Raw genomic sequence first — 24,015 nt, 5'->3', positions numbered from 1 at the left:
CCCCGGAAATGAACTGTGAAGAGGAAAAAAACGTCTTGCTAATAAACAACCAAGCACTGAAAGAGGGGGAGGGTACGGGAGCAACTGTCAATTCATGTGACCTTGCATTACAGGGAAACAATATAATCCCCGGGTATACCGAAATGAAAAATGCAACCAGCCGTAAGTGTTTAATAAAATGAATATCGATGGTCTTGCAGTAACCTGTTTGGTGCGTACAGTGCATCGCTAGCTATCCGCACAGCGTGCATACATACCAATGACTGAAGCAATCGGGACGCTGATGTGTTGCTGTCGCGTGGTTCTGGTGAGTGGTGTTTTGTTTTAAATACATTAAAAAAAAAATCTAATGCTGGGAGATAACCTGCTTGTTGTACCAGCCCACAATGCTCCAGTTTATTCCACTGAGCAGAGCATATGGTGTTAGTACAGAACACACGTGTGCATAACAAATTAATATGTACTGAAGTGGATCGTTCCTCAAGATCACCAGATGATTCATATGACAATTTTATGAGACAGTGGGAGCATGCAGCCTTACCAAATACAGAACCATTTGGTGTCCTTCAGCTTGCTGTCTTGGGCTTCTCATGATGTATCTTGTTACATTGCAGCTGTTTTGAACTTTTTTGTCCAGCCCCTGCTGTATGCTTTTGGTTAGGCGATGGTGTTTAAAATAAGCTGTTCTGGTTTCCTGTTATCTATCTTCTTTAATTTTAGTTTATTTTAGTTGGCACTCAAAGCCAATACACAGTACAGTGTTGTGCTGGTATGCATACTGTTCTGAGCGACACACACTTTCAACAGGTACAGTGAACTGGTAGGAATATGTGCAAAAGGTCACCAGATAGAATATGCTTTATTTAGCCTGTATCAGGGGTGCATTCCATACACCACGACCTTTATGCACACAGAATATGGGACATGCTCTGGGCTGCAAGTATATGAATAAGGAGGTATCAGCAGGCAAATAAGCTGTGAAAAGCTGATACAATAATGCATTTGCATCTATAGCCGAATTTACAGCAAAAAGCTGTAAATATACATTTTTATGTACATTTTTATTTAGTTTGTTTTACAGACAGTAAACACATGCAAACACTGGCCTTTCTGTGTTCTTATCACAATGCAATACACTTTGTCTCTCATGGCAAAGGAGAACGATCCCAGTTTGATCCTTATTGTTTTGAAGTTGTCCTCATACATGCAGGGGCAGTTATGAATGTCAGTAGTCAGCTCACGTCCAGGGCTGAACAGTTACAGAGTTAACGCAGAACTGGTAACAGGTACTGCTTGGTGCATTGTGCTAACAGGTTCACCCTGATAGTAACTCTTAACTGCATGCTAGTGTAGTGTGCATCGCACAGTACATAGTCTGGCTCCAAAGTCCGCCCTTCTGAATAAGGGGTGGTCAGTATTTACACTGGAAAGGAGTTACTCCTTGAGGGGGAATGACAGCTCTGTTCAAAACACTGGCGACCTTCACAATGGGTAAGTCTGCTTCAATCTTTTAGTCTGTGCTTTACCCGCTGTAGAGAGAAACGGTGCCTGCTTTACACAATATTTTTATAACTGCCGAACCTGCAGAACTGAATGTGTTCGTGCTCTTTGTCTGAATGACGGTGCCTGCTGGTACAGGTAGTTTCATTCTCAGCGCTCTCCTGCATATAGATGCGTTATTAAATAATGATGCTGTACTGGGACTGGATGTGCTGGATAATGTCTAGGTTAATGTGGAGCAGTATTTTATAATACATTTGGATTGATGTTAATCAGGTTAAAAACAATATTGATCCATACTGTTCCATTAAAGTATTTCCCAGAAAGAAAAAGATAGAATTGAGCAATCAATCCCAATTCTACCGTATTTCAGTTGACCTTGTTTTATATGTATTTTTTCTCCTATTTAAAAACTTCATTATTGTTGTCTGCCCGCATTTCCCGTCCCCCTGTGTGCACCCCTGTCCCCTGGATGACAGCTGACCTTTCTACAGTATTGGCAGCTCAGCTGTCAGTGACACACTGTTCACAGACAGCAGTAACAGAACACCCTGCCTCTCCTTTAGCTTCTCTCCCGGTCTCCGTGTAAACACCAGATTCTCAGAAATGACCTGCTGCAGACAACGCCTCATGACTCAGTCTTTTCAATCTTTTTCATGAGCTCTCCCTATACATTGGAGGCATCCTCTATGTATATAGTGTGTAGGCAGATCCAGTATACTGTTTGGCTTTTCATGAAGTTTTGGCCGAAGTGGTTGTCTTTCTTTCCTGTGTCTGTGATTTACAGGTACATTTACAACATACTGTATTGTTCTTATTCTTTTAAATGTATTTATTTATTACACTTTTTTAAAGCTGCATGTCTTACAACCTGTACAATCTGTTTCACAAGAGTGATCTGACAGCCATGCACTGCCATATTCTAACATATATCATTATCTCCAGTATAATAAAAACTGTAGAATTAGTCACAAGGTGCAAAGATTGACCCATAAATGAACATGTTGTTCACAGAAATGGGGTGCCATGTGATTTGACTATGCACGATGGTATATTTAGACAGGGGATCTGAAAGCTGCTGTATGACATACCAGTAAGTGCTGCTGCTTCAATTGAAACACTGGGCTAATGGCCTTGTTGACTGCATAACTTACATGTATATACTTCACTGTGAAATACCTCCACTCTCCTCTACTCTTTCAACTATGAGTATTGGGACAGATGAATACATTCAGACCAGCTAGATGTGGGCTGTCATCTTTTACTCCTCTTTCTCTAGGAGAAATGTCTGTTCTGTCCTGGCTGTACTGTAACATTCACTGACACTTGGCTCGACACTTAAATCGAATTGCTGCACACCGGCTAGGTGTTGTTCCAGACAGCGGCCCTCTCTCCACTTTCCCCTTTGCCCTAGCTAATATTACAATGCAATCCAGTAACATGCAAACATGTGTTTTTTGTTTTTTTTTTCTCTCTGTGTAGAGTAACAGAAGCCTGAATGATTATCGCTGTCCTGACAGGATTCTTCATACTGCTGTTGATTTGGAAAGTCATGGAGGACCAGCTAAAGCTGGTGGTTTCAGGAAAGAATGGGGACGTGGATCAGGTCTCTAACCCAGGGAAGCAGACGGAGCCTGACCCCCCGCCTGAATCAGAGACTACCTGTACCTCAGCACTACCTTCTTCCCAACCCAATTCCACTGTCGTCAGCAAGCAGGCTGAACCAACTGCATCTACTACCTCAATAGCAAAGGGAGAATCTCCTGAAAATGCATCACTTCCACCTCTGGGGCAAACACACCAGCTACAGGCATCCACGTCGGCCAGGCTTCAGAACTCATCAAGCAGAGCGGCGGTACAGCCCAGCCCAGGCCACGCTCAGGATGCACCCGGGTTCCCACACAAGGCAGCCTTGAGACGGGAGCGTCTCAAGTTCGTTATCGGCTCCTCGGAAGATAACTCCTCGGATGACGAGCTGGGCATGTTGGATCAGAGAGATGGGGAAGCATCGCGGCCGGCGCCCAGCAGCTCCTCTGTGGTGCCGGTGTCCCCACTGGCAGCCCCCCGCAAGACACTGGCACCAAAAACCATGAGGTAGGGAGACATTGAGCCTTAAATATACTAGATCAATCCCTTCATCCATAACTGGACATTGTGCTGCGTTTAAAATACTGAAAGAAGAGAACAAGAAACTCAGGGTTGGAATCCACATCGCCCAGCCACTCACTTTATGAAGGTTCTGGTAGTATTCTTTTATAATAGCATTAAAACATATCAAACCGTCAGAGTCGTTACAACCAGCAGGGGGCACTTTTATTTGGTTATTAATCTCTTAAAGGGGAAGTTATTTAGCCACAATATGCAGTACAGTGTAGTTTGTTTTTATTTGCTCAGAGAGTGAATCAGTGTCCCGCGGTGGTGCTGTGCTGTCCCTTTAAGTTAACAAGGTGCTAGTTGACAGGTTAAAGGTGCGAATAGGAAGTTACATGTGGCAGTGAGGAGAGGAGGGCGGGGCCAGTGTGCAGGCCTGCATGCCTCTCTGTGTTGAGTTGCTTCTGTTTCGGGGAGGTTGGAGTCCTAGTGCAGAGCTGGGGTGCTCTTAAAGGTGAGTATAAAGCACTGTAAGAGGTGCAAGGCAGCAGTGGATTCTGCAGAGTGCAGTGTTTGTATGATTGTTTGTTTTTCATATGAAGTGAAGGTCATGCTGTAGCTGTGGAAATTACTACTACCTTATATTGAGCTTTGAGCAATATTACTTAATCTGCAAGGGTTCAAAATATTAAGACAGCTGTTAAGTTATTTGCAGTTGTTAAATAGAAAGTTAATTGTTTTATAGAAGTTTAGTTAAAGCTGTTGTCATCTGTCTGTATTTTTTTTTTTTTGCTGTTTAGACCCATCTTGTAAAATCCTTGTGGTTTAATAGTGAGAGGTAGTCCGGGAGTGTGTAGATTCGGATGTATTTGAAAGAAATGTTTTTAAACACAAACACTGCATTTGGTATGTAATAGCTTATGACTAACACTAGAGTGCACTGTTGCACCATTATACAGCTATTGACAGATATTTTCCTTTAAGAGTAAACCTGTATTTATTAGGTTCCTGATATAGACCCGCATGCCCCTTGTTGTGACACTGCATTCCTGGACCTGACAAACAAATATTCTATGCATTTGATTACCCACCAGCCCTTCACCTGTTGTTTTCTCTGCTACAGTTAAAGGTCCCACAGTTCCATGTGATGGTTCAGTAAATAAACAGCACATGGGTAAAGGTGTCTGTCCAATAAATAAACACAGGTTTGTAGAAGTTCAGTGTAAGCAGACAGATCCTCTCCAGAGTATCATTCCCATGCACCCTGTTTACTCGTTTCATTGCTGTCTGTCTCCATACTATAATTATAACAGTAATCCAGTTATTTACATTAGGATAGCATCTAGATTATTATACAGGAATGCCTTTGGAACATTAGCTTGCCCTTCCTTATTTCATGAGTGTTTGTAAATGCAGGGATGCAGTGGAGGCCCCAGTAATCTATTAATCCTCTGCTTGACATCCAGTTAGTTTTACATACAGTAGTAGGAAGTGCCCATTGAAACAGTTTCAAAGCAGTAGTTGCCTACATTCTGAAATGTTCACCCTACAGTAAAAGCAGCCCTGTCAGTCCCTCTCTAAAAGCACAGCCCAGTATATCTCAGGCATGTTGTAATTTGATGACCTGTTGAAATGGCTTGGTCAGGTGAAGGGACAGTTTATTGTGTTGTGGAGGAATGATCCTGAACTGACATTGACCAGCTCAGGTGACACAACGAGCCAGTGACTGGGCTGGAATTTAAAAGCCTTCCACAGCCACGGCTTTTCAAGGCAACACAGAATGTGTTCATGGGTTTGTGTTTCAGCTTTGTTTTCCTAATGCACAGAAAATTACCAACTAGGTTTATGGAGAGGAAGGGAGTGTGGTGTACAATTTGAGAATCAGTTCCTCTAAGTGTTTGTGTTTTGTCCATGCGTTCAGTCAGTGCACACTTGTCAACACTGTGGTGCAACAGATACTGTACCTCCCAGTACGCTCTGCTAACCTGGTTTGTAAGCCAGTGTGGCCGTGCTAGCTCATGCATAGTGCTTTAGGTGTTTCTTATTCTCTGCAGCTGTGTGAGAGATTACCTTTGCATTTTTTTAGCCCTTATTCTGATCTGTTTATTGAGTGGCTAATATTTCACCATCTTTCGGACACTGTGTGAAAACAATGCAGCCCCCCAGCCAGGTGCAGCATGCTGTGGTTATTTATAATACGTGTGTGCCAGCGTGACCCCCGTTATCAGCATGTGAGGGGCCGGTGGACAAAGCTGCTAATCGTTACCATGTGCTTTAGAGTTGGGAGGGAAGTTTGGAACGTGAGGGGGAGGGGACAGGAAGAGAGGAAGGGAGGATGGGATGCAGTCAGATTGTTTCCAATCCTAACGATGGAGGAGGACGAGAAGCTGAGCCTCGACTGGTTTCAGTGCCTCAAGAGGTGAGTGGAGACCCTGTGGAACTGCTCTGTTTGTTTTGAAAACTGCAGTTGCTATCCAGTGTTGAAACGCATTGCTTTTTTTCTCAGAGCAGTAGCGTTTTGGCAGCTCGTTGAACCGAGAGTATACGGTGTCTACAGCTCTTCAAATTCCATTTGAAGTGATACACTGGAGTGCAGGGACATAATAGATTCCATGTGATCAGAGGAGTTCACTATTCAGAACAGCACGATCATTGGGAGACTGTGCTCTCTCTCGCAGCAGTGTGAGTCATTACTCTGAGCGTCATTAATAAGTCACACGCGGTGTTGTTGTTGTTGTTGTTTTAGACTTTAGGCTTCTGCAATAGAGAGGAGTGTAATTAAACTCCTGCTCTGCAGTGGAAAGGCGTCGCTAGCGTGTCCATTTCCTGATTTTCAATAAAGACGTCACAGAAGTAATCGTGTGGGGGGGGGGGGGGATACTGCTGAACTGCGAGTTGTACACTTACATTTTTCTTACTGTTTATAATTGTGTAATTCTACCCCAAAGAGTGAAGTAGCATTGCATTGCTTTTAATGACAGACTCATTTGTGTATTTTTGTTTGTTTGTTAAGCTTTTTGTTTTTCTTAATTAATGTTTGCTGTTTAAGTCTTGTTTAAATGAGTTTAATCAGGGGTGATATCGCTCCTGTAGAAGTTATGGAGGTATCCTTGGGGCATATATATTTTTAGAAACAGTCATTGCTTTTCCAAGTGCAACCGCACAATAATCCAGTCAAATGAACCATGAAATAAAGTACATGCAATTGGGGATTTGGAGTTCATGCATCATTTTAATTGAGCTCAGGAGGTGTCTTGGCGTGGACCCGCTGCCTGTACAGAACACAGTTTCCTGTCCTGGTTTTGAATATTAAAACTTAATTTAGCTGCTCAAAGCAGCGCACCTGTGGTCAGTGACAGCCAAGCATGAAGTCAAGCATGCTTATTTATTTATTCCAATATTGAACTGTATGCATCTTGCAGATGCCAACCAACCAAACAAGCAAATAAATAATGACACTGGGTTGTAAAACTGAGCCAAACAAACACACTGTTCCTGGCTGGCATGCCTGGCACTATAGAGGAGGGACCTGGTTATAAGCTCTCCCTTTCAGTTTGCAAAAAGGACATTCCACTCCAGCAGAGCTCCAGCAGAGCTCAAAAGGACAACGTGTGCCTGCCCTGAATATGCAGGTTTAGAAAACCAGTTCAATGCTGTGTCGGTAACAAGACTTGTGTGTGAAGGTCAATGGCTATCTGGTACCAAGTGTACAGTTACCATGCATGCACATGGGAAAAAATACCATTTGCCAAGTTTGTGTTGTGTGAGAGCATGCGGTCCTTGGCTCATGTCCAGTGCTTGGGGAGGGACAAACCGAACAAAGCCATATATGACTCTATATTTGGAGCTACGTGTTTAAGAATTACAGTAGGGTGGGAGCTATTGTGCATAGTACAGTATCTATGAACTCACGGCTGATAGATCGACTGCTTCTAGGTTATATTATTATTATTATTTATTTGGCAGACGCCTTTATCCAAGGATAGGGAGCAGTGTAGACCTTACACAGAGGCAGAAAAGGCAGAGAGTATAAGTAGGAAAGAGCCTGAGTTTTGGGATGAGCAAATCCACTGCAACTAATATAGGCCTTGTTGAATGCAGTTGCAATTCATGCTTGTGTCAGTCGCACCTGGAAAAAAAAGTTAGCAAGCAATGAACCTAGAAATGTTAACCTTGCAAGCAGAAGACAATTAGCGAGTAATTAAAATAGTGGGGTTCTGAAAAATAAATGCTGTCGTGCACTGATAGTGTAAGGATTGAAGCTGTGCTTTTTAACAGTAGTTGGTCTGTGCCCGTGGTAGTAAACTGTCCTTTTATATGAGGGGAATGTCGTGATCGCTGAACGTTTCAGCGATCGTCATTGGGCATTCTGCAAAGTCATCAGATCTGCATTATCTTCAGAAGACATAATCTACAGCTATAACACAGGCCTTCCTTATTAACCCTTCAGGCTTTATATAATGTCAGTATTGTATTACTATGGCTCGGTGATGGAAATAAGAATCCTATTGCATTGCAGTTTCACCCATTCCAAGCTTTAATACGGTGTGTCTTATTAAACGCATAGTAAAACCAGGAATGGATCAAACCGCTATGCAATGGGAGTCTTAGTTCCATCCCTGTGGTTATAGAGATTGAACCTTCATTTGAGAGGATACTGAACCCTTTTGTAAAAGGCTACAGAATGGGTTGCTGAGGGGCAGCATGGTTCTTGCCTGCAGTGCATCAGAATGAAAGCTCTCTAAATCGGATCATTAACCATCCAAAAGGAGGCAAGAACACTCCAGCACTAAACAACAGGGATCTGCTGTGTACCCCGTCAACATGAATACAAATACAAGGAAATACAGTCGCATGCACCGAAACAGTGAGAAAAAGAAACTATTGAGAGCCCAGCAATATGCTCCGGAAATGTAGATTAAGAAGAGCACTTCTGCTTTTAGTAATTATTATGTGAATTGTTATATTATGTGAATTGTTCTACAGTATGTGGTCATTTTTGACCAGTTGCATGTTACTAATAAACACTCCCCTTTGGTATCAATACACAATGCAATTGAAGCACTGTTGCTGTTAACTGAGCCTGCCTCCAGCACTGAGCTCTTTTTTACTGTTGAACTGTGCACTGTGTTACGAGTGCTGCACTGTAAATCAGAGTTAACCAGTGATAGCGCTCCCCGCTTACCTGTGCAGCGCTGATACTGGCTGCTGGACTTCATTTATCCGAGCAGAACTGGAGGAGCAGCAGAATGACATTGAAAATGGCTTACGGTAACATCGTTTTATACGTCTCTCTTTGTATTTTGAATGGATGAAAACATGCAGTGAACCACTTGGCTAAGCCTCTGTTTACCAGTTTAACGGTTACAAGGTAGGATGAAGGTTTCAGGCAGCGTTGATTTTTGACACAGGCGTACTTCCAAAGGACCTGTGGTTTGCAGAATTTTAGAACCACCTCCGTTTATCTCAATGGCATACTGTGTTGAACTTGTGTCTCTTCCTACAGGTAACTACAGAGTGATCTCTGTTTTTTTTTTTTTTTTTTTAAATGCACTGGTTTGCCCATGTGACTTGTAAGTTACAGGATTTAGCTTCAGGTTAGTTTTGTTTGTAATAAGAGCTGCAGTTTTGCCAAGTCACTCTTCAGACAGGCACTTAGCCACAATGCATATTCTGTTAAGTAAACATGTGCACTGTAAACCTGTACTGTAGTAACATTTTCAATTCATCTTTTAGCTAGAGGGAGAGTTTTAAAGCAATTCAGGAAGTGTTTGTGGAACACATCAATTGTAATTGTACAAACTTGTATTACCTTGGAGCATGACAGTAACACGATTTAAGATTTTGCTGAGTAATTTGATAGACGGTACACCCTTGCTTTACATGGGAGGTGAAAGTCATCAATCTAACCAGCAGGCATGTGTTTCCTCCTAGGCCCAGCATGTCGGGCCTGCACCTGATGAAGAAGGGGAGGGAGCACAACAGGATGGATCTGCACAGAGACTTCACTGTCGCCTCGCCCGCGGAGTTCGTCACGCGATTCGGGGGCGACCGCGTCATCGAGAAGGTCAGCACGCTGCTTTATTTTCTGGAATTCTTTTTGGTGATTTCAATCTTGGAAAAAAAGTCAGTCAGTCTGCTGTGCTTCTGCACTGATCCTTCCCTCACTGTCCCACAAGAATGCCTCGGTTGCTAAAGATGCTGAATTTGTGAGGTAGTTCTATGATGTGACCTCACAAGTTTTTATTGCAGAGCCTTGCTATCAAATGATCCCTATTCAGTTTGTTTAGTGCAGAAAATGAGCTGCCTGGTGGCTCATCGATACTAATACTGAGAGTTTGTACTCCATAGCAAAGAGGCTGGTTTCCCCAAATGATAATCTCCTCAATTTGCATATTTCCCCCTTTTACTTTTCCATGGTTATGAGGTAAGTGCACAGGTCAGGCAGCTAATTCACTATCTTATCCCTTTTCAAGGTCCTGATAGCTAACAATGGCATTGCGGCTGTGAAGTGCATGCGCTCCATTCGTCGGTGGTCCTATGAGATGTTCCGGAACGAGAGGGCCATTCGATTTGTCGTCATGGTTACGCCCGAGGACCTGAAGGCCAATGCAGGTAAAACACCTTTTGAATGAACCGGATTTGTATTGCTGTGATGCTAAACGTGCCTAGAGTTTTTGCTCTACTAAAGTTAGTGATTTGAGCCTTCTAGCCACTGTGTTGTTTCTTTCCAGAGTATATAAAAATGGCAGACCACTATGTGCCAGTGCCCGGTGGGGCCAACAACAATAACTACGCCAATGTGGAGCTGATTGTGGACATTGCTAAGAGAATCCCAGTACAGGTACTCCCTTGACTTTGTGGATTAAACTGTGTGGCTTCACGTTCCAGGTGTTCTCAGTAGGAATGCAGTATGCAGTAGACCACGCTGCATCCTGTCAATGTCTGCTCTGTCCTCTCTCTCCCAGGCTGTGTGGGCCGGATGGGGACATGCTTCAGAGAATCCCAAACTCCCAGAGTTGCTGCAGAAATGTGGGATAGCCTTCCTAGGTACGAAGTGACAACTATAGGAATTTCCTACTGGCTGAACGAGCAACACCAGCTCTTTTTAGATACTGTAGTTCTTTGTTGGAGAGCAAACTTGAAATCATCTGTCTTGAAATCACCTGCAGGATGGTTCATCCTGATGTATTTTTATTTCCTTTTATTTCAGGACCACCCAGCAAGGCTATGTGGGCGTTAGGAGACAAAGTAGCTTCTTCCATAGTGGCCCAGAGTGCTGACATTCCTACCCTGCCATGGACTGGATCTGGTAATATTATATTACTGACAATGAAACATACATTTATACTTGTATATTCAGGGATGGAAATAAGACTCCTACTGCATAGCAGATTCACCCAGTCAAGGTTTGAATATGAGCTTGATTAGCCACAGTGTATAGGTAGCACGCTCAGATGTGTCTTATTAAACTCATAGTAAAACCAGGAATGGAGCAGATTGCTGTGCAATGGGAGTCTTATTTGTGTGTGCGAAGAGAAATTCCTCCATAACCTCAGACTCAAACAATCCTTGCTTTGCTCCGAGGGGCCTTGTCAGTGACGCAGCGTTTCCACTGCAGGTCTCACCGTGGAGTGGACAGAGGAGGACCAGAGACTAGGCAATGTGATCAGTGTCCCCACAGAGGTGTACGCACGGGGCTGCATCGGAGACGTCGACGAAGGACTGGCGGTAAATTAAAAAAGTTTAAGAAACTCGTGTGAGCGGAGTCCCTGTTGAAACAAACGCAGTAAATTACTAACTCGCTTCAGCTGCTGTTGGATTAGGAGTGAAACTGTTGTAGTCATGGAAAGTGGGGGTTTATGTTTGTGGAAAGAGGTTATTTTCTTATATAGTGAATATAGTAAAAGTGGAAAGACTATTCTTTAATATTCTGGAGGGAGGGGAACAACTTTCTCCATGTCATGAATTTCGATTGGTGCACTGCTTCTTCATGTTGCTGCTCAGGCTGTTAAACTTGCTTTACACATTGTGCTTGATTTCAGGAGGCAGAGAAAATCGGCTACCCTGTGATGATAAAAGCTTCTGAAGGAGGCGGAGGAAAAGGAATCAGAAGAGTGGACAGTTCGGAAGACTTTGCTGGCTTCTACCGACAGGTAATCGAGTCCTGGAGCTTCCCAAAATCAGGATGCTTAAGAAATGCTTTCTAAGACCTAATGTTGTAGCTACATCAGCAAAAGCAAAGTGAGCTTCTGAGATTGCGCACACACAGAGGACAAAGCAAATGCAGTGAAATTGCAGTCTCGCGATGTGGGGACGTTGTACTGACCCACGCGTCTATTGCATGGTGCAGGTGCAGGCGGAGGTGCCTGGCTCGCCCATCTTCGTGATGCAGCTTGCTGAGCACGCACGGCACTTGGAGGTCCAGATCCTAGCTGACCAGTACGGGAATGCCATCTCTCTCTTCGGACGTGACTGCTCCATCCAGCGCCGGCATCAGAAAATCATTGAGGAGGCCCCAGCAACCATAGCAGCTTCCCCAGTGTTTGAGTACATGGAGCAGGTAAGTGGCCAGTCAGTGCACTGACGCTATTATTATTATTATTATTATTATTATTATTATTATTATTATTATTATTATTGCCATTCTTCTTCTGCTTCTTCTTTGTTCACTGCAATTTTGTATGTGTTTCTACCTTTAATCATTTCCCATATGATACTCATGGTTCAGTTTGCAGAGGAGCTTGCCCAGGTTTTCCTAAAAGCTGCTGCAGTATGTGTCACTGTCTATCTTGCCTTGCCCTTGTGCAGTGTGCAGTTCGCCTGGCTAAGATGGTGGGCTATGTGAGTGCTGGGACCGTGGAGTACCTCTATGCAGAAGATGGAAACTTCCACTTCCTGGAGCTGAACCCCCGCCTGCAGGTGGAGCACCCCTGTACTGAGATGATAGCGGACGTGAACTTACCTGCAGCCCAACTCCAGGTAACTCAAGTACCATCAGTAACGTCGCATCAAAAATTGTCTTTCTTGCTTCTTTTTAGGACTTGCAAGCTTTATACAAAACCGCTGCTGCAGTAGAGCTGCTGGAGTGAGATGCAGCTAGGATATCTTCTGCAGTAGACCCAGCTGTCATCATACTGCATAATATGTATTTCTGCAAGGGTCCTATCTATTCAAAACCATGTTAGCCAAATAGGAAACAAAATAAATACCTTACATCTGTACATGCCCACACTGATATTTTTTGGCAGTAAAAATGCTTAGTTTTATTTGTGGATGCGTCCCTGTGGCTGATCTAATCCAATCCCCACAGATCGCAATGGGAATCCCCCTCCACAGGATTAAGGATATCCGGGCTCTGTATGGAGAGAAACCCTGGGGGGACTCGCCCATCAACTTCCAGACCCCAGCCAACGCTCCCAGTCCACGGGGCCACGTCATCGCAGCCCGGATCACCAGCGAGAACCCTGATGAGGTGCGGGACTGTCACTGGGTTTCTGTTCATCTGAGATTGTCCTGCCCTGACCCGGGGAATCACAGTCCACCTACTGATGGGTTTGTTTGGATGCTCTGTTTCAGGGCTTCAAGCCGAGCTCGGGGACAGTGCAGGAACTGAATTTCCGTAGCAGTAAGAATGTCTGGGGCTACTTCAGCGTTGGGGCCGCTGGAGGGCTCCACGAGTTTGCAGATTCTCAGTTCGGCCACTGCTTCTCCTGGGGGGAGAATCGAGAAGAAGCCATTTCGTAAGTACCAGCGTGGGAGCGTACTTCATGCAGCACGTTTTGAACAATAAAGAAACACAACGCGTTCATATTGATCAAGCACACCAGGGTGCTGCAACGTTACAGTAAGAGCTCTGTGTGTCAACATCTGCAGTAAGCAACAAAACTGAGATTTCTTCACAGTGACTCTAACCCCATGTGGATACATTACTAGCAAAAACATTCATTATATCAAAATGATTAACAGCTAATGGGATTTAAAATGTAATATATTTCCCCAAGGAACATGGTGGTAGCCATGAAGGAGCTGTCTATCCGCGGGGACTTCCGAACAACAGTGGAGTACCTGATCAAACTCCTGGAGACCGAGAGCTTCCAGAACAATGACACTGACACCGGCTGGCTCGATCATCTCATCGCAGAGAAAGTGCAGGTGAGGGCCCTCCTGGTTTCAGCGGCTCCTTCAGCCAACATGGAGGCTCTCGCAAGTCAATCGGTGTACTGGGACTAGCCAGCTTGGGGTAAAGATCTGTCCATCCAAATAAGAGATGTTGTGTAGTCCATCTTGGTTATGGTCCTAGAATCATGTGTCTCATCAGGACAATACATGTTCTCTGTTGGTTTTCAGTACAGTACCTTCATGTGCTTTAATGGCGTTCTGATTTCTTTCCCTCTCTTTTCAGGCTGAAAGGCCAGACACCATGCTGGGGGTGGTGTGTGGATCATTGCATGTTGCAGACGCCGGCTTCAGAAAGAGCATGTCCGATTTCCTGCATTCGCTTGAGAGGTGCGCGCAGTAACAACAGCCAGGTTCTGCTATGAACAGGAGACCACTTCAATCCAAAAATACAGAGCCTGTGTTTCACTGTTCTGCGGCGACATTCAGTGCGCTGACTTTGCAGTGTGAATGTTCCTTTTTGTAAAATGTACAAATGTCCTTTTGATGTTAAACAATCTGTATCATTATGGCAAGCTCAGACTATGTAGATAAGCTGTCAGTGCTGGCAGAAAGCCTCGTCAGGTTTGATCGCACAGAGCAGTTGCAGGTGCTGACTCTCTTAACGGCGACTCTGTAAGGATTCCTCTTTTTCCTGCAGAGGCCAGGTCCTTCCTGCTTACAGTCTGCTGAACACTGTCGATGTGGAGCTGATCTATGATGGGGTGAAGTACTCCCTGCAGGTGAGAGACACAACTCAGCTCAAGCTTGTTCCTGTGGGTTCATCTGCCAAATCAAGCCAACCTGGCCGACACCAGGGGGTCTAAAACTGTTGAAAAGTAGCGTTTCAATTTAAGAAATCATTGATTCATTCTTACTGCACGTGGTGTGTGTATTGCATTGTAAAGAAATACAGACAAAATGTGAGATTCTCAGTACATGACGTGCACTTAGCAGATCTGCACCTGGTACAGCACCTAAGTGATACTTTTACATGGGCTTTTATAGCTGGTGGCACTTGGTACTGAAGCCTTTCTGATCTCTTTGGGTCCTGTGCAGGTAGCTCGGCAGGCCCTGACCACATACGTGATCATCATGAACTGCTCCCACATTGAGATCGACGTCCACAGGCTGAGCGATGGAGGGCTCCTGCTCTCTTACGATGGCTGCAGCTACACCACGTACATGAAGGAAGAAGTGGACAGGCAAGCAAGCCGCTTCTTGACTTGTCCTTTTTTTTATGTAAAACGTTTTTTTTTTGTGATGAATATGTCAATCCTTCTGTTGTAGGTATCGCATCACTATTGGCAACAAGACCAGTGTCTTTGAGAAGGAAAAGGACCCCACTGTGCTCAGGTCTCCCTCTGCTGGTAAACTCCTGCAGTACATGGTGCAGGATGGGGGCCATCTCTTCGCTGGGAACTGCTATGCCGAGATTGAGGTTAGCACTGACAATACTGACCACAATCGCTCCGGATCATAATAACAAACACAGGCTTATATCCTTCAGGCGTAGTAAAAGCGTGGTTGGGAATTGTAAATATTTTATACCGTCTTCAGTTCTGCCTCTTGGTGTGCTAGCAAGCTGGAACAGGCAAGGGTCTTTGCTAAAGAATTCAGGGGCTACTGGCAACATTAAATGGGCCAAGATGTCCATGTGGAGAAAAGTGCAGAAACAATAAGAGAGAACTGTGAAAATGCTAATTGACAGTGTGGGGTCTGATCTGTTCTGGAACTGTGTGCGTCTGCAGGTGATGAAGATGGTGATGGCCCTGACAGTGCAGGAGTCTGGCTGCGTGCACTACGTGAAGAGGCCCGGCGCCGTGCTGGATTCAGGGTGCATAGTCGCTAAGCTGGAGCTGGATGACTCCACCAGTCTGCACCCTGTAAGTGCACGGCTTCACCAGCTTAAAAAAAGAAAGAAAAAGCTTTGCAGCACCTGTTGAGTAATTATAGTGTTATACTTTTAACACTTATTTGGACCCAGACCAAAATCTTATTAAATTGTTTGCCACAGTGGGTGAGTTACCGGTACTTGTTGGTCAATCTGCGGCTGGAGTTGTCTGTTTTGTATTGATGTTCCTTGACCCCCTCCCTCCTCAGGTACAGCTGTACACGGGGACCCTGCCCCCCCAGCAGACTCTGGCCACCATTGGGGAGAAGCTCCATCAGGTGTTCCACAACGTCCTGGAGAACCTGGTCAAGGTCATGGACGGCTTCTGCCTGCCGGATCCCTACTTCAGCAACAAGGTTGGAGTCCAACCAAGCGGGCTTTATGTACTTAATAGAGCTGCTATTGAAAATAACATGATTGCAAACTTGCTGCGTGCCGCTGAGCTCTCCTCTGCCCCTCTCTCTCTCTCCCAGCTGAAGGAGTGGGTGCGGACGCTGATGAAGACTCTCCGAGACCCCTCCCTCCCCCTGCTGGAGCTCCAGGAGATCATGACCAGTGTCTCTGGACGAATCCCAGCATCCGTGGAGAAGGCAATCCGCAAGGTGATGGCCCAGTACGCCAGCAACATCACCTCTGTGCTCTGCCAGTTCCCCAGCCAGCTGGTGAGTCTGATCAGTTAGAGAATGGGACTATTGTGTGTGGTGTTACAGACAGCTCAGCAAAAGTTCATTTGAAGAATTACCTCAAACTGCAAAATTATTATTATGTGTTATAATATCCAGAATGATCAGGATTTTGGACCACAAAGTATTGCACTTAACAAAGTCCACGGCATTTGCTCATCGCTGGTCAGCCTTGTTTCTATTTCACTAAAATAAGAGTCAAGGAGAGTGATCTATATCTGTAATGCGTTCCCTTACAGATAGCGAATATACTGGACAGCCACGCTGCCACCCTGCAGAAAAAGGCTGATCGAGAGGTCTTCTTTATGAACACACAGAGTATTGTGCAGCTGGTGCAGAGGTAAGCAGGCTTGATTTTACCTTGAGTGTAGCTGCACCAGTTCAGCAGTGCCATTACAGGGATGAGGAGGTATTGCACTGCAGGTCTGTTACAGGGGGTTTATGTTTCTCCTAGGTACCGCAGTGGCATCCGAGGCTACATGAAATCTGTGTTGTTGGATCTGTTGCGCAGGTACCTGCAGGTGGAAACACAGTTTGAGCAAGGTAGAAATGTGACTTCAAAATATACAGAATGTGTATTGCACTGCCAGAGTCTGACCCTTCTCACATACGGATTGGCATATACATGTTTCAGTCTGGCTGCAGATGCCTGTTGCAGTTGTGCCATTTGTTACAAGAGGTTATTGAGTACCTGAACTGTGATCTACTTGTTCATGATACTGATGGGTCTAATTGTGTTGTTGACGTACCAGCTGCGTGCGTGCGTGCGTGCGTGCGTGCGTGCGTGTTGAGTAACACTGTTTACTTGTTCCCTGCAGCTCACTTTGATAAATGTGTGAGAAATCTGAGAGAGCAGTACAAGCCAGACATGACCCCGGTGCTCGAGTGCATCTTTTCTCACTCCCAAGTCGCGAAGAAGAATGTTTTGGTCACAATGCTTATTGTAAGTGTAGCATTTGTGAAACCCAGTACGATATGTCATGAAACCCAATAGGATAATGAAGGGATTCTGATTTTTAAAAATAAATCCTTTTCCCTGTGAAAGATCACATTTGTGAGCTTTTCAGTACAAGTGAAGATCCTATTATCTCACACACACACACCTCTCTATACAGTATGTAGGGATTCCTGCCTCCAGGCTTGTGTATCTAGCCTCCGTCTTCCCCAAGTCTTTGAGCCTGCCCTCTTGTGTTCCGCAGGACCAGATTTGCAGCAGGGACCCGACTCTGGCTGATGAGCTGATGGTGATTTTGGATGAGCTCACTCAGCTCAGCAAGACTGAGAACTCCAAAGTGGCCCTGAGAGCCAGACAGGTGAGACCATCACAGTCATTAAAGAGTCGTCATGAACTGAGATCTCACAGGCTTGCCCTGTCTGAAATCAGAGCGATACAAAGGGCTCTTTTGCTTTTCAGAAACGGACACTTTAAAGCCGGTGTGCCTCTCTATACCAGGTCCCATGCAAAAGACTAACGCCTGTTTTGTTTTATAATAATCAGGCTTTGATTGCATCCCACCTGCCCTCCTATGAGCTGAGACACAACCAGGTGGAGTCCATCTTCCTCTCTGCCATCGATATGTACGGACACCAGTTCTGCCCTGAAAACCTCAAGGTTAGCGAATTAATTTAACTTCCTGAATGACCCCAGCGATTCGACGCACCCAAGTTCCACTGTGCACCCTTCCACACTGTCAGCAAAAAAAAATGAAGCTGTTTTTTAACAATGCCAATTCTCTCTGTAGAAACTGATCCTGTCCGAGACGTCTATTTTTGACGTTCTGCCCAATTTCTTCTACCACAGTAACCAGGTGGTGTGCATGGCAGCTCTGGAGGTAGGTTCTGATTTTAAGAGCTGGCTCTGGGAATAATGCTTGATTTGTATATAGATGTACCTGCAGAGTTACTGAGTTTTTACTCCATCCACTCAGAACTGCAAACCGGTAGCTGCTATTTCAATGTCAAAGTTCAACACTTTACAAAACATAAACAAACAAAGATGACCTACAATGTGTAGTTTTAGAAGAAATACAGTTCGATAATGTACAATATAGAATAAAAGAAAACAAAGGGATAAATACTCAATACCGTGATGCCTGAAGATTTAAATAGAAAGGAACAGTAAATCATTACATCACAAACACATTAATAGATTTAAATAGATAATAAGTGAGTGTAGTTACCATGGCATCAAAAGCCTACAAGTACCTTCAGTGTTTGCTTTCAAACACACTTGACCTTGACAAAGGTGTGTTAGACATACTGAAACGTTGGGAAGTTGGCTCTTTTGAGCAATATATATAATGTGTGGTCCTGGTGTCTGTGTCTTTGCACACGTGTGTGTTTCCCTGTTGCAGGTGTATGTGAGAAGAGCTTACATTGCCTATGAGCTCAACAGCCTCCAGCACCACCAGCTGCAGGGAGGCACCTGTGTGGTGGACTTCCAGTTCATGCTGCCCTCGTCCCATCCCAATAGGTATGAACCCTGACCCAGTGGGATTTATACAGGAATACAAACCACACTTAAATGTAGTTTGAATGTAGATTTAAGTGTCCTATAAGCAGTTTGAGACGTTGCCTCTTCAGCCTGTTATATTGCTTAATATATGTCATAAAAGAGGGGCATTGAAGAATGTACTAGGGTGAGACCTCTCGCATTACATTGCACTGAATGTGAACAGCAGGTACGAATACTCAGCAGCTGTACAGTGATGTCAGATACACAGTAAGCTCACTCCATGTATAGTATAGCAGCAATGCCACAGATGTTAGGGTTTAGCTTCAGAAGACCAAAATACCTGGCAAATGCTTTACTCAATAAAGAGATCTTAATAAAATATGTTGTGTACAGGCCAGCAGTATATGGTGTTGTCGGTTATTTTTCCACTGTGAAGAACGCTTACCATCCCTTTGACTGGCATGTGTATATCCATTTGTATCACAAGTGTCGTCGTTCCCAGTGTGTTTCTCGCTCTGAGGTCGTATATAGCAGACAAGTATTCTTCTTCTGTTTTTAAGCATCTTTCATGTCTAGTGAGAGCACTTATCCCTACTCAAAATATTAACATTTAGCAGAGCGGATGTGCTTCTGGAGCTGGGGCTGCACTGTCTCTCTGACCTGGACCAAATCAAACCGATAACACTCATCTAGCCAATATGATCTGGCTGTAATGATGCAGTGCTTTTGATTTAGTTCAGGAGCATGTGTTGTAACATCTGGTCGCTTTCTTTTAAAATGACTCCTCTTTGCTATTTTGATGTCAAATATTTAAATTATTTATTTAAAACACTTTCCTACTCTTCATTAAATAATTGTCTGCACCTTTTTCATTTTTTAGTTTCAAGTTCAACTTTTTGTAAGTTTCTGAGGTGGGCAGGGCTGATTACAGTACTATAGAGCAGAAAATAATGCATGGGGACTCTCAATACATGTAGAGCAATGTGAACTACAGTAGTGTGCACCTTCACAGAGGGAAAGGTATTGGAAATGAAAAGTTCAACTGGACAGTGATAGGAGGAGCAGTGAAACAGTGCTTGTATCCTAGAGACCCCCAGATATACGGTATGCATTGTAGAGTAGTTGTTAGTAAGCAGTCTAATCCCATGCTAACGCACACATATTAATAATCTAATTTCAGAGGAAGCAGCCCTACTCTGAACAGGTAGAGTATAGCTTATGTTTGTGGCACAATTATGTGCAATAAAATTAACCAAGCATGTTTTTGTCATATTTTAAGCCCCATATATTTATTTATTTATTAATTATTATTGGTTTATGTAATTAACATTCAGCCATTTTTCTGTCCTCTCTTTGTTTGTCCTAGAGCCTTACTTTTAATTGCAGACCGCCCCCTAGGGGAGATGAAAAAGATTGGCAGTCATTTTTGTTATGCTATCGATCATTGTCAATGAAATATAAATCCAAAAGGCCGAAGAATATTTGCTCCAAACCATGCACATGAGAACTGGCTTAAAGCATTGTAAACATGCATTTAAATAAATAGTTCAGTCCCATCTGCTGTGCAAGCTCCCTCCAACACACACACACACACACACACCAAACAGCAGCCCCTGCATGCCCCACGACTGTGCCAATAGCGTCCCTGCCTCTCCTCTGCCTGCAGGATGGCAGTCCCGGTCAGTGCTGGCAGTGCTGGTCACTTCGAGATGAGCCGCCAGGGCAGTGAGCTGTACATGGAAGGCAGCCTCTCCCCCCCTTGCCAGAGGATGGGAGCCATGGTCGCCTTTCAGAGCTTTGAAGAGTTTGTGCGGTGAGTGAACCGGGGAATGCAGGTTGACCTGGTCTCGTATGGTATGGTATGGTATGGTATGGTATGTATGGTATGCATGTATTGCTCGGTGTTTGGTAGCTGGGATGGCTTGGATTTCCTATACATCCCCTTTATTTACTGATGGCTGATCAATTGTTTTCCCTTTCAGGAGCTTTGATGAGGTGATCTCTTGTTTCGCTGAACCCCTGATGGATAGCCCAATGTTCAGTGAGGCACGATCCACTTTCTATGATGAAGAGGACTGTAAGGTGCATGCATCAGAGGGAGACAGAGTTTTGTAATGGAGCACTGCAACCACATTACATATCATGTTTTTATTTGTTTCAAAGACAATACAATACAAACAATATATATATATGATCGTAATTTCAATTTTACATCCAGTTCAATTCATATTGGCCAACCCTTTACTTGAACACATTACAATTCATAGTAATATAGTTAATATAAATGCAGTATAGATACAAACCCTGCTTTACAACTTTAGAAGAATTTATTATTAGATAATATAAACCTAGAATAAAATCAGCTATTCTTTAAGTAACAAACGTATTACTATTTATTTTATATTAATCCGTTCCCTATTTGTGTTGACAGAGTGTAAGGGAGGACCCCATCCACATCATCAATATTGCTATCAAGTCATCTGCTGAGCAGGAGGACGATGCGCTAGTGAAGGATTTCAGCACTTACTGTCAGTCGAAGGTTAGTGCTTAATGTAATAGATTCAGTTTAATAAGACCAGGAGAGGTTTGTGTCATGCATTAATGCTTGTTTCTTTTCTCTTGATTTAGAAATCCATTCTCTTTGAGTATGGAATCCGAAGGATCACATTTTTGGTTGCACAGAAGGTCAGCGGATCTATTGTATATTATTCAATGCATGTCCTGTCATGTCTGGCCAAGTGCATATGGCATCATTATTTCAATGCATTATGTAAAAGGGGTTTGCCGAGCATTGCAGATCCCATCGTGTTTGTTTGTTTTCTTTGCAGAGAGAATTTCCAAAGTTTTTCACCTTCCGCGCAAGAGACCAGGTAAGAGACTCCACACAAGCTGTAGCAGTTCCCAGTCCATCCATAACCTTATACAGTCAGTCGTACAATCAGTTCAGTGTTACGGATGAACCTATTCAAATGAGTTGAAATCTTGTGAAAGGCTGCTTGTGGATTTTCAGTCTGTTGGCGGTTCTCAGTTCCAGGAGGACCGTATTTACCGGAACCTGGAGCCGGCGCTGGCCTTCCAGCTGGAGCTGAACCGCATGCGCAACTTCGACCTGACGGCCATGCCCTGCTCCAACCACAAGATGTACCAGTACCTGGGGGCCGCGCGCGTGGAGGAGGGCACGGAGATCACAGACTACCGCTTCTTCATACGGGCCATCATCCGCCACTCCGACCTCATCACCAAGGTATACCACACACACCGATCCCCTCTGTCCCTGGCAGTCTCCACCTCTCTGAACCTCTGTCCTCCTCTCCCTGTTTGTCATTTCTTCTCTTTCTACGATGAAGTATTAATTAGATGCATCATAAAAGATTGTAGTCAGCAAGGCTATAGTATAGAAGGAATGGATTGAGCATAAAACTGTTCTGTCATAAACAACTGATGAGTTACATCCAGTATGTATTCACACTTTACTGTATTTATATCAATTAAAATAAATGTCAGTATCTATGTAATATGAATCTAAGGTAATTAATGTATTAGTAATTGATCTATGTGCCATAATGTGTTACTCTGAATATGTAACTGGAAGATCTTGCTTGTGCTTGTGTTCCCTGTCGTTGTCAGGAAGCCTCGTTCGAGTACCTGCAGAACGAGGGTGAGCGGCTGCTGCTGGAGGCCATGGATGAGCTGGAGGTGGCCTTCAATAACACCACGGTCCGCACCGACTGCAACCATATCTTCCTCAACTTCGTCCCCACCGTCATCATGGACCCCTCCAAGGTCAGGCCTGGAAACAGCACCTTCCATTCAGCTGTAGTCATCACCGCACACTCGTTCTTCTTAACATACTGTAGTCCGTCCAAGTCCTCCGAGTCCCAGGGTGGGGATGAGGGTTCAGTGGGCATCTACAGGAGCTTGGTATTGCTTGGTATTTCAGCAGTTCAGACCTCACCAACCTTCAACCATCTAACTTGGGTGGTTGGCATTTTTTTTTTTACATACAACTGAATCTGCCCTGTGTTTTTTCCGAAATAATACAGGGTGTACAAAAGGTGTAGAGTATATCAGGGGTGGCCAACCCTGGTCCTGGAGAGCTGCAGGGTCTTCTGATTTTCATTCCACCCGAGTTCTCAATTACTTAACTGAACCAATTATTTTTTTGGTCAACACTAACTTTTTGTTTTCCAGCTCTTTAGCCATTGATGATTTAAAGGTACCCAGAAAACCTGCAGAATTCTGCAAAAATGTAGGAAGGGCATGCAGTATCGTTGTGCGTTTTTAACTGTGTGCTCCTCCTCTCCCTGTCCCAGATCGAGGAGTCGGTGCGCTCTATGGTGATGCGCTACAGGTTTTTAACTGTGTGCTCCTCTTCTCCCTGTCCCAGATCGAGGAGTCGGTGCGCTCTATGGTGATGCGCTACGGCAGTCGGCTCTGGAAGCTGCGGGTCCTTCAGGCCGAGCTCAAGATCAACATCCGCCTGACCCCCACCGGCAAAGCCATCCCCATCCGCCTCTTCCTGACCAACGAGTCGGGCTACTACCTGGACATCAGCCTGTACAAGGAGGTGACCGACCTGAGCACCGGGCAGGTACAGCGCAACCAGGGCCACGGGTACACTCAGCTGGCCATTCTATCGGGAGTGTCATTCCCCATACACTATGCCACAGTCCACTCCCAGTAACCTGGAGCTGTCCCTCCTATAGGATGCCATTTAAAAACAAGACAACATTTCTTTCTATAATAGGAAATTAGCAGTTGCAAGTGAGCTTGGTCTCATGTAATGGCTGCGCACACAAAGTTCAGCTGGATTTGTTCTGTGCCAAAGCATGGTTGGCAGACCCTGTCTGTCCCTTGGCAGCATTTCATAACCTTTGCTGTGATGCTCTGGCTGGAATGGACGACCTGTGTTTGGCATGTCTGCACTTTGTTTATGCTATTTAGGGAGACCCAGCTCCTGTTTGAAATGAAAAAAAAAAAAACGGTGCTTTTTACCTCTTGATGCAGAGCTTCCTAACACTCCTGCGTAGTGAATGAGTCTCCAGTGTGTGTTTCTGCCTTGCCCGCTTGCAGATCATGTTCCAGTCGTATGGAGATAAGCAGGGCCCCCTGCATGGCATGCTCATCAACACCCCCTATGTGACCAAGGACCTGCTGCAGTCCAAGAGGTTCCAGGCACAGTCTCTGGGGACCACCTACGTCTACGACTTCCCGGAAATGTTCCGACAGGTAAG

At 44.5% G+C, this 24,015-nt stretch overlaps 1 protein-coding gene across 8 annotated transcripts in view; it reads left to right on the top strand.

Moving 5' to 3' along the window:
* The first annotated feature begins 11 nt into the window (after positions 1 to 11).
* LOC117426575 (acetyl-CoA carboxylase 2-like) overlaps positions 12 to 24,015 on the top strand; it is a 30,802-nt gene continuing 6,798 nt past the window's right edge. The window contains exons 1-39 of one of the 8 annotated variants that reach the window (XM_059032967.1): positions 19 to 307; positions 2,983 to 3,594; positions 9,526 to 9,658; positions 10,068 to 10,206; positions 10,326 to 10,435; positions 10,560 to 10,641; positions 10,805 to 10,903; positions 11,213 to 11,322; positions 11,637 to 11,747; positions 11,945 to 12,154; positions 12,403 to 12,573; positions 12,905 to 13,066; positions 13,171 to 13,334; positions 13,596 to 13,746; positions 13,997 to 14,100; positions 14,411 to 14,492; positions 14,809 to 14,954; positions 15,040 to 15,190; positions 15,501 to 15,635; positions 15,853 to 15,999; positions 16,117 to 16,305; positions 16,566 to 16,666; positions 16,781 to 16,869; positions 17,145 to 17,269; positions 17,526 to 17,639; positions 17,825 to 17,938; positions 18,069 to 18,158; positions 18,681 to 18,799; positions 19,269 to 19,319; positions 19,962 to 19,985; positions 20,448 to 20,594; positions 20,764 to 20,863; positions 21,213 to 21,320; positions 21,410 to 21,466; positions 21,610 to 21,651; positions 21,810 to 22,025; positions 22,409 to 22,564; positions 23,169 to 23,372; positions 23,855 to 24,010. In XM_059032967.1, the coding sequence (XP_058888950.1) occupies positions 2,999 to 3,594; positions 9,526 to 9,658; positions 10,068 to 10,206; positions 10,326 to 10,435; positions 10,560 to 10,641; positions 10,805 to 10,903; positions 11,213 to 11,322; positions 11,637 to 11,747; positions 11,945 to 12,154; positions 12,403 to 12,573; positions 12,905 to 13,066; positions 13,171 to 13,334; positions 13,596 to 13,746; positions 13,997 to 14,100; positions 14,411 to 14,492; positions 14,809 to 14,954; positions 15,040 to 15,190; positions 15,501 to 15,635; positions 15,853 to 15,999; positions 16,117 to 16,305; positions 16,566 to 16,666; positions 16,781 to 16,869; positions 17,145 to 17,269; positions 17,526 to 17,639; positions 17,825 to 17,938; positions 18,069 to 18,158; positions 18,681 to 18,799; positions 19,269 to 19,319; positions 19,962 to 19,985; positions 20,448 to 20,594; positions 20,764 to 20,863; positions 21,213 to 21,320; positions 21,410 to 21,466; positions 21,610 to 21,651; positions 21,810 to 22,025; positions 22,409 to 22,564; positions 23,169 to 23,372; positions 23,855 to 24,010 (5,205 nt within the window). In that variant the 5' untranslated portion in view covers positions 19 to 307; positions 2,983 to 2,998. Of the gene's footprint in view, positions 308 to 1,474; positions 1,492 to 2,232; positions 2,288 to 2,982; positions 3,595 to 5,924; positions 6,011 to 9,525; positions 9,659 to 10,067; positions 10,207 to 10,325; positions 10,436 to 10,559; positions 10,642 to 10,804; positions 10,904 to 11,212; positions 11,323 to 11,636; positions 11,748 to 11,944; positions 12,155 to 12,402; positions 12,574 to 12,904; positions 13,067 to 13,170; positions 13,335 to 13,595; positions 13,747 to 13,996; positions 14,101 to 14,410; positions 14,493 to 14,808; positions 14,955 to 15,039; positions 15,191 to 15,500; positions 15,636 to 15,852; positions 16,000 to 16,116; positions 16,306 to 16,565; positions 16,667 to 16,780; positions 16,870 to 17,144; positions 17,270 to 17,525; positions 17,640 to 17,824; positions 17,939 to 18,068; positions 18,159 to 18,680; positions 18,800 to 19,268; positions 19,320 to 19,961; positions 19,986 to 20,447; positions 20,595 to 20,763; positions 20,864 to 21,212; positions 21,321 to 21,409; positions 21,467 to 21,609; positions 21,652 to 21,809; positions 22,026 to 22,408; positions 22,565 to 23,094; positions 23,373 to 23,854; positions 24,011 to 24,015 lie in introns of those variants that run through there. The other 7 variants (XM_059032969.1, XM_059032968.1, XM_059032974.1 and 4 more) reach the window with 7 other exon arrangements.

Source organism: Acipenser ruthenus, chromosome 11 (assembly GCF_902713425.1).
Source record: "Acipenser ruthenus chromosome 11, fAciRut3.2 maternal haplotype, whole genome shotgun sequence".
Classification (NCBI taxonomy): Eukaryota; Metazoa; Chordata; class Actinopteri; order Acipenseriformes; family Acipenseridae; genus Acipenser; species Acipenser ruthenus.
This window is presented reverse-complemented; position numbering and strand designations above follow the sequence as displayed.